This window comes from Asterias rubens, chromosome 3 (genome assembly GCF_902459465.1).
Source record: "Asterias rubens chromosome 3, eAstRub1.3, whole genome shotgun sequence".
NCBI classification, from domain to species: Eukaryota; Metazoa; Echinodermata; class Asteroidea; order Forcipulatida; family Asteriidae; genus Asterias; species Asterias rubens.
The window spans coordinates 19,694,983-19,708,203 of record NC_047064.1 but is presented as its reverse complement, the minus strand read 5'-3'; the positions used below and the strand labels follow the sequence as shown (position 1 = coordinate 19,708,203).

The 13,221-nt window shown below is 36.7% G+C and overlaps 1 protein-coding gene across 4 annotated transcripts in view; it reads left to right on the top strand.

Moving 5' to 3' along the window:
* The window catches only part of LOC117288190 (diacylglycerol kinase beta-like), a 53,795-nt gene that overhangs the window by 18,268 nt on the left and 22,306 nt on the right, over positions 1–13,221 (top strand). For all 4 annotated transcript variants that reach the window (XM_033768931.1, XM_033768932.1, XM_033768935.1 and 1 more), the window contains exons 4-5: positions 8,456–8,617; positions 9,517–9,726. In XM_033768931.1, the coding sequence (XP_033624822.1) occupies positions 8,456–8,617; positions 9,517–9,726 (372 nt within the window). The remainder of the gene's footprint in view (positions 1–8,455; positions 8,618–9,516; positions 9,727–13,221) is intronic.

Here is a 13,221-nt window from a genome sequence, read left to right as displayed (position 1 = left end):
CTTGTAAATTACTTTGGGTTTCTGCAAGGTATAATTGCAAGGGTAGCTTGTCGGACATACATGCCAATTGAGTTCAAAAGTACATTAAGAGTGTTTTTTTTTATTGGGGTTATATTTGTCGTGGATGTTCTTGACTACATTTTAAGATTATTTAATATATAAACCGATTCAAGAAGTCACGTTGCAATTCGATTTGTGCTGGGTTTTCAACAATATCTCAAAAACGGGACCACCTTTTAAAATGAAGTTTCCTCAGGTTATTAATTATTGTATATTAACTACACTAACATATTCAGGATTGAAACAATCAAGCGGCTCCCAAAATCAAAAGTATACGATGTATTTAACCGCTCTTAAATTTCTGCATTCAATGGGAGACTTTCTGGGACGATAGAGGGCAGCAGACTTACCGGGTAAATCCATTGTTCTCAGAATTATGCGCATGTTCAGAACTACGTAAACAATGGAAATTTACCCGGTATGTCTGCTGCCGCCTAGCGTTGGAAAGTCTCCTATTGACTGTTATGCACATCTCACTAAGAACCCATTGCTTTGTTGGTAGTAAAGGAAATGGTTGTGTATTCACATGAAGCTAGTTTCAGTTAAATCATCTCGCATGCCAATGCCATCCATTGCACCTGTACCTAATCTATGTACCTTCATAATGTACACCTGCCAAGGAAAAGCAGTTATACTCAAGTGTCTCGCTCAACGACATAAATACCGTGATTGAGATTTGAACTACATGTGTAGTGTGATGACTCGGCGTTCACAACTTGAGTCAATAGACCATATTGAATATGGCGTCACCATTTAAAACCTGCCCTACAACATGGCGTCTGCGATGGTGTACGCGTGTATGTTTGACCTGTGCCATATCAAACCGGGAACGCTGCGCGCTGCGTGCTTCATTGATGTACGGGTTTACGTGCATACGGTTTGCCCTACAATATGGTGACTTTCATAGCAACAAAGGGGTTATTCAATACGGTCTATTGCGCTAGAAAGACACACACTGCATCACGTAAAAAAAAAAATATATTCTCCTTTCGGGCAGAAATTTCCATTGCTGTTGTTATTTGATTCTTGGATTCCTTGTGACTTAAAAGGAATTGTGTTTTGCTCTTTCATTTAATTTCATTGATTTCATTATGTGTGGATAGGAAAATGGCAAAAGCTGTCGCCTTGGCTACGTCCTTTGTTTCTTCAGTTGTACGGCAAAAAGAAATTCTTTTTATAGATTTTAATGTATATTAAATTTAATTTAGGAGTCAGCTGTTTTGTTTTTGTTATTGTTTTTTTCCACTTACAGTTACACAACGACAACTCGTCTTTTGTGTAGAATAATTTGATTTCTAAAGGGAAAAGGTTAACTTTGCGCAAAAGTGGAAAGGGAAATATTGCTTAGTGTTGATATCAATGATCTGATATGAGGCTGCAGTATTCAAAATGTAAAAATTACAAATCTATTAGGAAGTGTTGATGTTTAAAGACACTGGACACTATTGGTAATTGTCAAAGACCAGTCTTCTCACTTCGTGTATCTCAAAATATCCTTAAAATAACAAACCTGTGAAAATTTGAGCTCTATTGTTCGGTGAAGTTGCGAGATAATAATTCTTTCATTATTATCTCGCAACTTCAACAAACAATTGAGCTCAAATTTTCACAGGTTTGTTATTTTATGGATATGTTGAGACACACCAAGTGAGAAGACTGGTCTTTGACAATTACCAGAGGTGTCCAGTGTCTTCAAAGACATCTACAAACAAAAAGGTACCAAAACCCTTTACACATAAGAATTCCCAAAATCTACACCAAATATATACATGTACGCTAGTTTCTTGTAGCCTATACTAAATCTTTGCTTTCATCATGAAGCAGCTGAGTAGTTCGTGTCTCGTCAGTTGGAGAGACACTTAGAAGGCCATTCAATTGCACATGACACGCTCCACTGCCTTTTTTCATCAACCGCAATTTCCCAGTGGAGAACCTTGGGCAGACATCGTACACCAACACTTACGAAATAACCCTTTTGTATACTGCTGTATACGTCTGTTGGCTTCCATCTTGTGAACAATTTCTTGATTAACTTGTAGAATGAAAGAAGGAAAGCAATATCTTTGTCATTAAGATCTACACCCTACATGTTTAAGAAAGGCTGTCTTCCTCGTTGATTTATTGAGGAAGATGTAAATGATAGTTACGCCTACAACTTGTTCACCTGCATCTCAAAACAAAATATGGAAAGGTTTGCGGTAATGACTTTCTCTAATGACTTGGGGTGGTTCTGAAAAGAACCGTTGGTTTCAACTCGATGTTTGCGATCAGTATGCTCTGATCGTCTCTGGAGAAAAAAAGGAAGGAAAAAATGTCTGGATTCCCAACCTTTACTGAGCCTTGTGCAGCACAATAATGAGGTAATGCTGTCCAGGGCCAAATTTCATAGAGCTGCTAAGCACAAAAATTTGCTAAGCATGAAATTTCTACCCAGATAAAAACAGGATTACCAGCCATGAATTTCTATTTGTTGCATAGTGCTTGTTACTGGTATTCAGCTTTTGTTTGCTTATCCTGAAAATCACATGGAAATTTGGTTGGTAAACTTGTTTTTATCAAGGAAGAAATTTCATGCTAAGCAAATTTTTGTACTTAGCAGCTCTATGAAATTGGGCCCAGCACCATGAAGTGTTGGTCTTTATCTCAGACATGTTAGCACCTGCGGTGCTTAGCCTGGTTCTAGTCTGTGTTTCTAATTCCAAGCAGCCCTTAGTCTCATTGGTTCTTAGTATTTCGACTAAGTTCTTATTTTCCTTGGTTTGTAGTCTCTGTGGGTTTTAGTCTGTGTGGCTCTAAAGTCTCTGGATTTTCAGTCTTCTAACTTAGGTTTGTAGTGTCTGTGTGTTTTAGTCTGTGTGGTTCATAGTCTCCAGGATGTTTCATTGTCTGTAATGTAACCAATCCCTTCAAAGCAGCCATCAGTTGCTCCAAGTTATATGGAAGTGATAAAACTGGCATCAGATTGATACTTCTCATAATAATAATAATAATAATAATAATAATAATAATAATAATAATAATAATAATAATAATAATAATAATAATAATAATAATAATAATAATAATAATAATAATAATAATAATAATAATAATAATAATAGTAATAAGAATTATAAATTTATAACGCGCACATATCTGTCTCAATAGAGACACCTAAAGTGCAAAAAAATAAAAAAAATAATGTAACATTTAACAGAAAACTAGAAACTGAATTAGTAAGAACGCTTGAATAAGTATGTCTTTAGTCCGGTCTTGAAGCATTGAAGGGAGGTAGCAGTAGCAATTTCTCTTGGAAGAGTGTTCCAAACTCCTGGAGCAGCCACACAGAATGAGCGGTCTCCCCATGAGCGTGCTATAATAGGACTTCTGTTTTTTCCTTTTTCCAACACACTTATTTTCATTAAACCATGACTTTTAGGCAAGAAACAATTATGATCGAAAAACAAGTTTTCAAAATACTTTTTGAGGGAAGACATAAAAAAAACCATACCAAGGCTATCCGGAGGATGTTTGTACAACTCAGAAACGAGGAATATAGTTCAGAGATTATAATGACATCTTTGGCATTGAATTCAAGATGTTCTCAGAGGTTTCTATTCTATAAAAAAAAAACATTTAATTTCTAGTGTGTTTTCTTATACAAATGCTAGTTAACCTAAGCATCCGTATGGATTAACTATAAATAGTAAACTTGCGCATACAACCATCTTATGAATCTCTTTTGAGGGAGTGTTGGCTCTGAAAAGAGTCGGTTTGGTCTTGACGTTTCGAACAGTATAAACATTGCGCGTTTTTTGTTTTTTTTTTCCTTTTTTTTTCTCTCCTAAAGACGAGCAGAGTTAAGGTAGGAGCGAGACCATGATAGGTTTTTGAAAGTAATGAGAAGGATTTTGTAGATGATATTTGTGAAAGCTTGTCATAAATGATAAGTTGGTAAAATATCAAACTCCGCTAATCACATAGTCAGTACGTACATGCAGACAATTACTTCCTGATTAATTTGAAAAATTAGATGGCTTCGAATTTGTTTTTGAGCTTCCTAGTGTTGTTTGCGTTAGGAATAATTTATTTCTAGATAAAACCTCGCTACTCCTTGACATTTACTTTGTCCTTAGTCATTAATATTATCCTTCAATGTCTACTGTTATTAAAGGCACTGGACACCTTTGGTAACTGTCGATGACAAGTATTCTCACTTTTTATGCAAACAAATCTGTGAAAATGTTGACTCAATTGGTCATTGAAGTTGCAGGAGAATAATGACAGAAAAAACACCCTCGTTGCACAAATTTGTGTGTTTTCAGTGCCTAAAGAAAAAAACACGTTAATATTTTATTAAGAAATTACCTCTTTCTAAAGAACTACTACACTTCAGAATGAGTCATTTCCTACAATGTTTTGTACTGTTATATTTGAGCTTCCTAGTTATTGTTTGCCTCAGGAATAATTTAGTATACCCTGTCCTTAGTCATTAGTATGAAATCTTTCACTTTCTACTTTGATTAAAGGCTACTTGAAGGCAGTGGACACTATTGGTAATTGTCAAAGACTAGCCTTCGCAGTTGGTGTATCTCAACATATACATAAAATTACAAACCTGTGAAAATTTGAGCTCAATCGGTCATCGAACTTGCGAGATAATAATGAAAGAAAAAAACACCCTTGTCACACGAAGTTGTGTGCGTTTAGATGGTTGATTTCGAGACCTCAAGTTCTAAATCTGAGGTCTCGAAATCAACTTTGTGGAAAATTACTTCTTTCTCAAAAACTACGTCACTTCAGAGGGGGCCGTTTTATACCATCATCCTCTCCCCATTACTCGTCACCAGAAAAGGTTTTATGCTAATAATTATTTTGAGTAATTACCAATAGTGTCCACTGCCTTTAATGGCTACTTAATCCGTATCAATTAAACCATGCCATGTTGTTCTGTCCATTAGTGCACATCAAGCCCAAGGGACCCATTATCTTATTATAACCATTGGCTTATTAAAAGCGTGGGAGTAATACGACCATACAGCTTTTTATAAACAAAATATTAAGGTTTCCAATTAAAGGCACTGTATACTATTGGTAATTACTTTAAAATACTTGTTAACATAAAAACTGACTTGGTACGAGCAATGGAGAGCTGAAGACAGTATACAACTAGCCTTTTATTATGCATCTGAAATAAACGGGAGTGTTTTTTTTCATTCAATATTGCACTTTGATGACCAAATGAACCCAAATATTCACAGGTTTGTTATTTTATGCATATATGTTGGGATACATCAAGTGATAATACTGGTCTTTGACAATGGGCCATATTTTTGACCGCGTGAGGGCGCTCTCAATCACTTCCGGGGGTATATTCATTCATACGCAAAACAGTTTTTAAAGATTGGAACACATTATAACCACAGACATCTAATCCATCACAGACAATAAGACTTTAAAAGGAGCCGTTATAATCCACCTCTAAAGCAAATTGAAACTACGGCGCAACAAAAGTGACAGAACGCCTATTAATTTGTGCAGGGCGAATCGCGTGTACCCCCGGAAGTGATCAAAATACTATTTATAGCGCCCCCGCGCGGTCAAAAATAAGGGGCATTGCCAAACATGTCCAGAGCCTTTAAAGGGTGTAGGTACTTTGTACGACACAAAAACACAAAAAGTCCACAGATTTACATTAAAAACCTACACAGTTTCAAGATAATGTTAGTAGAAAGCTTCCCTTAAAATGTGACTTGCTAAGGTGCTGCAGTTTTTGAAAAGAAAATGAGTTTACAAAAATTACGAAAACAAAATTTTGTCTGGGTGAGGCGAAACTTTGGGCAGGTAAATTTTATTACATAACACCTTCATTCACAGAAGTAGGGATTCATGTCATGACCAAAAATTTGATCAACAAAAGGTATCAAAACCATTGTAGAACAACCATACATCTTTTTATAGCCAAAATATACATGTATCCTATTAAAAAAAGAATACAGTTAAAACAGAAGGTAATTACACCTACAAAGTGCAAAACTTTCAAAGTTTTTAAATATATACAATCTTGTCAACATATTGACAAGTGCTACTATATGTACAGTAACATGCATCATACAGTCATAAAGTTGTTGTCAGTTACATCACAACTGTTGTGAACATTTAAAATAATGACCTTGCATATCTCAACGCAACGATAAATGCATTCACATGTGAGCACAGGTGTACTCGTACGGCGGCTTGTGGATTATGGACAAACAAATATTCCATTGTAATTTACTTTGCTTCCAGCTGCATACTGTAAGTATTTTGTATGCCAAGAGCGCGGCTAAATCCCACACCCCCCCCCCCCCCCAAAAAAAAAAAAACCCAAGCCTTTTCTTGTAACATAGAGCAAAACTGCACGATGAACTAATTATTGTTGTTGCATGCACGAAGACCGGGAGTGGGTGATTTTGCATTTGCATGCATCATTTTGTTTCATGTTCATGTAATCTGGGCCCAATTTCATGGAGTTGCTTAAGCACAAAAGTTTGCTTAAGCAAAGAAATCCTGGCTTAATAAAATCAGATTACTGGCCAAGACTCCACTCAATTGTTATGCTAAGTAAACAACAGCTAAATACCAGTCACAAGCAATGCATATGCCATGAAATTTTGGCCAGTAACATGTGTAAAATAAGCGAGCTATTTTCGTGCTTGAGCAAATTATTTGCTTAAGCAGCTCTATGAAATTGGCCCCTGGTTTAACTGCACGACTGTCATTGAAAAGGTGTCAAGAACATTTACAATATTTATCAAGAAGTTGGAATTTCAAGGCAGCCTGGTAACTCATCTTTGAAATGGCAAGGCATTTTCATTTTCAAATTGGGCACTTTCCATTGGAAAATCTTAAAGTCAATGGGAAACTTTTAAAGGGGCACCAAGGCCAAGACTAGGGGCAACGTAGGCCGTATGCGTGTAGTTCCAGGCCTATTAATATGGATGGGGTTTCCCCAAAAACATTTTTGGAAATAATGCCCCTCAAGTCTGCGCCTCGGACATATTCTTCAAACAGCTACTCTTGTACCTGTTATGGAAATCAAGGCAGTTTTATTGCATGAAATATAACATATAGTGAATGAAAGCTTGACCCTGTCGGCAATATCTAAAACACACGCAGATGGCATATGTGAACCCTCTAAAGCATGCATCAAACAAAAGCGGCTTTAGCACATGTAGTAATTACATCATTCGCAAGGGATTCATTGGTATGTTTGTTATTTCATTCATGTGTACTTTGCCGTTCCTGATGTCTTTCATTTGCATAATTGCTGTTGAAATATAATTATGCCAACTAAATTTTGTATTTGTTCATACACAGTAAAAAAAAAAGTGTGTTTACAACCACTGAGTGGAACAAGTAAATAATTGAAAAGATCATTCTTACATAATAAAAAGCTGCCATTCATTGAAGCCAAATCAATTTATTTTGTTGCTGTTGCAAGTGGAAAAATGCATCCTTGAAATGTTGCTGTAGCACGATGTTTGAGTATACTGAATAAAATATTCATATTAGTTTTTTTTTAAAGTTGAAATGAATATAAATACGCTTACACTGAAGCTGAGTGTGTTTATACTTGTTAATTGAAGATGAACAAAACTCTCAAACTCATGCATTTGTGGTTAGAGACACTTTCAGTCAAGATTTCCTGGAATTTTCTCTGTAAGTTTGATTTTGATTCGTATATCAGCATAAGTTGAAGTTAAAGTTAAAGGCATAGTTAAAGGATTTAGGGTACTTTTTGTAACACAAAAAAAAACCAATGTCCACAGCCGTGGACAGATTTACCTTAAAGGCAGTGGACACTATTGGTAATTAGTCAAAATAATTATTAGCATAAAACCTTACTTGGTAGCGTGTAATCGGGAGAGGTTGATAGTATAAAACATTGTGAGAAACGGCTCCCTCTGAACTAATGTAGTTTTCGACAAAGAAGTAATTTTCCACGAATTTGATTTCGAGACCTCAGATTTAGAGCTTGAGGTCTTGAAATCAAGCATCAGAAAGCACACAACTTCGTGTGACAAGGGTGCTTTTTCTTTCATTATTATTTCCCAATTTCGATGACCGATTGAGCTGAAATTTTCACAGGTTTGTTATTTTATGCATATGTGGAGATACAGCAAGTGAGAAGACTGGTCTGTGACAATAACCAATAGTGTCCAGTGTCTTTAAATATCACTTACTGAGGTGCTGTAGTTTTTTAGAAATGAGAAAAACAATGTCCTGAAAATACTTTACATGCTAATATAATTTGTGTCTCTATTCTACTCTAATTTTCTGAAACTACTCTACTTGATTCATCTTTCATCAGAAACGTGAGGTTCTTTTCTTATGTGTTTAGTGTCAACATTTGTTTTCATGTTTTTGTTTACAGGGACTACAGATAATGCAAGCCCCGCCCAGTCACGCAGTTCGTCCAAAAAGTCCAATGCCTCAAATGGCACTCCATCTAGCCATTCCACTACTCACGCTATACAAGCTCAGGCAGATAGCCCTAACAAGGAAACTACAGTGTCAAACAACAGGAAAAAGAAAGGCAGGCTTTTTCATTCATTTATGTCATTTTTTTTGGCAAATACAAATACTTATGGTTCTGGGTCAAATTTCACAAAAAGAGCCAAGTTTGATCGTAACTGCAAATCAATCGTAGTTGCTTTGTAAAGTGTGATGTCACAATACAAATCACTATGGTGATACTGACAAATTGTCTTATGATGTATTATTTTTTTTTTGCTTTGTGAAATTGACCCCTGATTCTGAAGATAACTTGTCAAAACGTTTCACTTAATGGTTATTGTTTGAATATGTTCGTCTAAAATTACTTCTTTTTTATAAATGTCACTACCGCGGGTGAGTTCTTAATTGGCCTCTGTTACTTTTAAGAACTCACTCCACGGTAGTGAAGTTTTTAACAAGAAGTCCCCTCGATCCACCAAAGCTAAAGTAATAGTAGTTAAAAAGCAGGACAGTTCTTTTCAGAACTGAGAAGTCTCCCTAATTCCAAAAAATCTACTCAGCGATAGTAGAATATAAAAGCAAGACAAGTTCTCAAAAGAACAAAATCTACCTGGCAAGATACACACACGGTGTTACCGCATACCAAATATGTATTGATACCTCACCATGCAATGCCTCAAATCCCATACAGTAGTAAACCTATTGGCAGATATACATGTCATGACATTGAAGGTAGAAAATTGCGCCACAGCACCTTGTAAAGCATTACATGGTGTTATCGAATTAGGTCTCATAATTTCAACGTAGTCCCACATCTTGCAGGAAATACTACTGTATGTTACAGCGCCAGGAGCATCACTGAGTGAAGGACATGTGCGCTATATAAAAAGCCACAATTATTATTTTGTATTATTAGAAGAAGTACAAACCTATCGACACTATTGGATTAACATGTGACTTTCTTCCAACTTTCCGCAGATAAAGAAGTCAAACACAACAGGTTTTTCTTTTCATACCGGAAAAAGAGGAAAAAGCGAGGCAAATATTCAGGCAAAGAAGATGCACAGACCTTCCCCGGTATGGGCGGGGCCAGCTATCCAGATGTAGCTGACCAGGTGGTGTACATGAAGGATATCGTCTGCTATCTGTCCCTGCTTGAAGGAGGCAAACCAGAGGATAAACTAGAATGTAAGTATTATAAGAAAGTCATCGTTTTTGTTAATTTCTTGAGAGTTGCGTAGGGGCCCTTTTCAAAACCACGGCTTCGGCTCCAGATTCGGCGGCTCAGGCTAACTTGGCTATCCAGTGAGGTGATATCTCTGATGTATTCTGGAAGTTTGTTCCAGATTCTGGGTCTGTCTAGTCCTCGACAGTGAAGTAATAATGCAACGTCTCCCGATCGAAGAAGAAAAACCCCAAGATTTCCTATCTCCTCACTTTTCACACCTAATTAGTTTCCAGGGTTTAACGAATCAACTCCGCCAGCAATAGTATAAACAGCGGGACAGGTTTGTGTTTGAACTTGGTAGTCTTCTCTCGATTCCCAATCTATTCTGTGGAAGTGGATAAACAGTGGGACAAGTTCTTATCAGAACAATCCACCTACTCAGCAAGGAAACTACTACCCCTGATGTTACTGCAAACTTAAAGGCAGTGGACACTATTGGTAACTACTCAAAATAATTATTAGCATAAAACCTTACTTGGTAATGAGTAATGGGGAGAGGGCGATAGTATAGTTGTGAGAATTGGCTCCCTCTGAAGTAGCGTAGTTTTTGAGAAAGATGTAATTTTCCGTGAATTTGATTTTGAGACCTCAGATTTAGAATTTGAGGTCTGGCAATCAAGCATCTAAAAGCACACAACTTTTTTACAAGTCTTGATTTTTGAGACCTCATCTCTTCCCTGCTACCAAGTCTTATGCTAATTTTTATACTTTGGGGAACCTAGGGTTCGTGTTTATTTTTCCTGAACATAGCGTGTGAAGAAAACAAATCCTTCAGGGCCCAATTTCATGGCTCTGCTTCCATAAGCACAGAATCAGCGCTGGGTAGGCCTCCCGGCCTGTGTCATCACATGAGTGTCATCACATGAGTGTCATCCATTACGCCTTTCGCTCTAACGCCTCGTCACTCGTGAGAACTTCTGACCAAAACAAAATCCAAGTTAATCTCTGGTGCTTTGGTTAATGATACTTTTTAAGTTTTTCCTTGTGGGCTGCTCAAAGTTGTTGTTTTTTTTTCGTTTTTTTTTCGGCTTTAGGTTGATAATTACGTTATGCTCAAGCTCTCTCTAAATTCAAGGACTTAATTAAGTCTGTTAATTTTACAAATCATGAAAGAGCTTGTTTATTGGTGCTTAACAATCGTCAGCAGTACGTTGTTGTTTGTGAGTCTCCCTAGCGTGTTTTGTTTATTGATTCTGACCTTATATGAAGCCTAGTGCATTTTCACCGTATTGTGTTGGATCCGTCAATCTAAATAATAGAATTACGTCTTAACAAAAGTCGTCGAGATTACGTCCCGGAAGAAGATTTCCTGATCTGCACCTGTCCTTGGGTCTCCAGTCTCGGGAGACTGAGCAAAAGCGAATTCAGTATGCTAATTATGTAATCTATGATGACTTCATCTGCAAGAAACCCACCTTCCATATGTCAGGTGTTGGAGAACACTATCCAGTACTTAAAGGCACTGGACACCTTTGATAATTGTCAAAGACCAGTATTCTCACTTGGTGTATCTTAACATAATATGGATTAAATAGTAATTCTGTGAAAAGTTTTGACTCGATTGGACATCGAAGTTGCAAGAGAATAATGAAAGAAAAAGCACCCTTGTTGCACACATTTGTGTGCTTTCAGATAACTAATAATAGGCTTTAAGTCGTAAGTCTTTAATTGTTTGTGTGAGAAATTATCTCTTTCTCAAAAAGTTTGTTACTTCAGAGGGAGTCGTTTCTTACAATGTTTTGTACTAACAACAGCTTTCCATTGCTCCTTACCAAGTGAGTGTTTATGCTAACAATTATTTTGAGTAATTACCAAGAGCGTCCAGTGCTTTTATGAACACCATCCAACATTAACGGGAAATTACTTCAATGCCAGTATGTTGTTGACTCTTCCTACGCAATCTTTCCAAACTGTTGGCTTGCGATCTCGACTAATTCATTGAGATTTATGTGAAGTTATTCTCCATCAAAGGAAAGACTATTTTTTCTCGAAACCTCTTCCTAACTCTTTGCGTATAACTTTTGGCATCTCATCAAGCCAGTGATTAGCCTGTATTCTATCTTTATTTCCCCAATATTTTTTCAATATTTATTTCGAATATTTGAATACTCTAAAAATTCATACCAGTATCCTGTTTTGTTTGTTAGTCTGAATCTTATAAGTCTGAATCCAAATTTTGTTTGGCCCTTGGGAAAAATAGTGATTGAATAGTCTGAAAAGCTGTCTAAAGCCTACACCATGTGTACATGTAGGTTTTCCCAAGGACGTAATATCATACTTGGATTAATTAATTTATGTCGTTTTGTCTGCTTTTACTGGGTGATTTCCTTACCTATGGGTCAATTTACTTTCCGAATTAAATTTCTTTAAATTATTTTTGGGTGAATTACTGATGTGAAAAAAGTCTCTGCAAGCATGAAGCTTAAATGTCACTTAGCCACCCATTACCATGGCAATGGCTAGGTGAAAAATTATCCACTCTGGAAAAACTTGAGAACTGTAGTGCGTTGGCGACATTTATTTCAACTAAGTTGTAGTTTAGAGGGAGTCCGCCCCTTTCCATTTGTCAAAGTGCCCCTTGTCTTTTTTATAGTAGTAACATAAGTGGCTGTTAGGATGTTTCTGAAGTTCATGAAGGCCTATACATAGATAGTCCCTGGAGTGTGATTTAACTACACAGGATTTCCCCAGTTAGCAACAACAAATTTTGGAAGCAAAAGCGTTGTCAGATTTTGTTCATGTCAAAACCTGTTGTGAAGAATCAACAAGACAATGGGCATACTTGTCAAATAGAGAGCTTTTGAAAGTATGAAACATTGTGAGAAAGGACTCCCTCTAAAGTAACGTAAAGTTTTTTTAGAAAGAGGTAATTTCTCACTCAAATTCAGGCCTGAAGTCTTTTATTAGGCATCTGAAAGCGCAAAAATTTGTGCGGCAAGGGTGTTTTTCCTCATTATTTTCTTGCAACTTTGATGACCAAATGAGCCCAAATTTTCACAGATACTTTATTCGTATGCATATGTTGGGATACATAAAGTGAGAATACTGGTCTTTGACAATTACCAATCATGTCCAATGCCTTTAAAGATTCAATGATTTCTACAATCTACATACATGTATTATCATGTAATTAGTTGCTTCCAGGGCTAAACTCCTATGCTAGATGCACCCCATAGTGTTATTCCATTCTCAATGCACAACAATGGTTATACGTTCTGGCACTGACTGCAACTCCACATTCAATGATAAATATAGCCACCAGGAAACATTCAAGTCAGTGTACAAGTCAAGGAGCTCCTCATAAATCTTCTTTGCCTGTCACCGAACCTCCCAAACCCAAACAACGCTACATGATTGAACATGTGTTTACTCGGATTCCTGGAATAATTTGTGCACTTTCTTGCCAGCCTTAATTACATTTCTTCATTCTGAGGTGGCGGAGCTAACTATAGGGA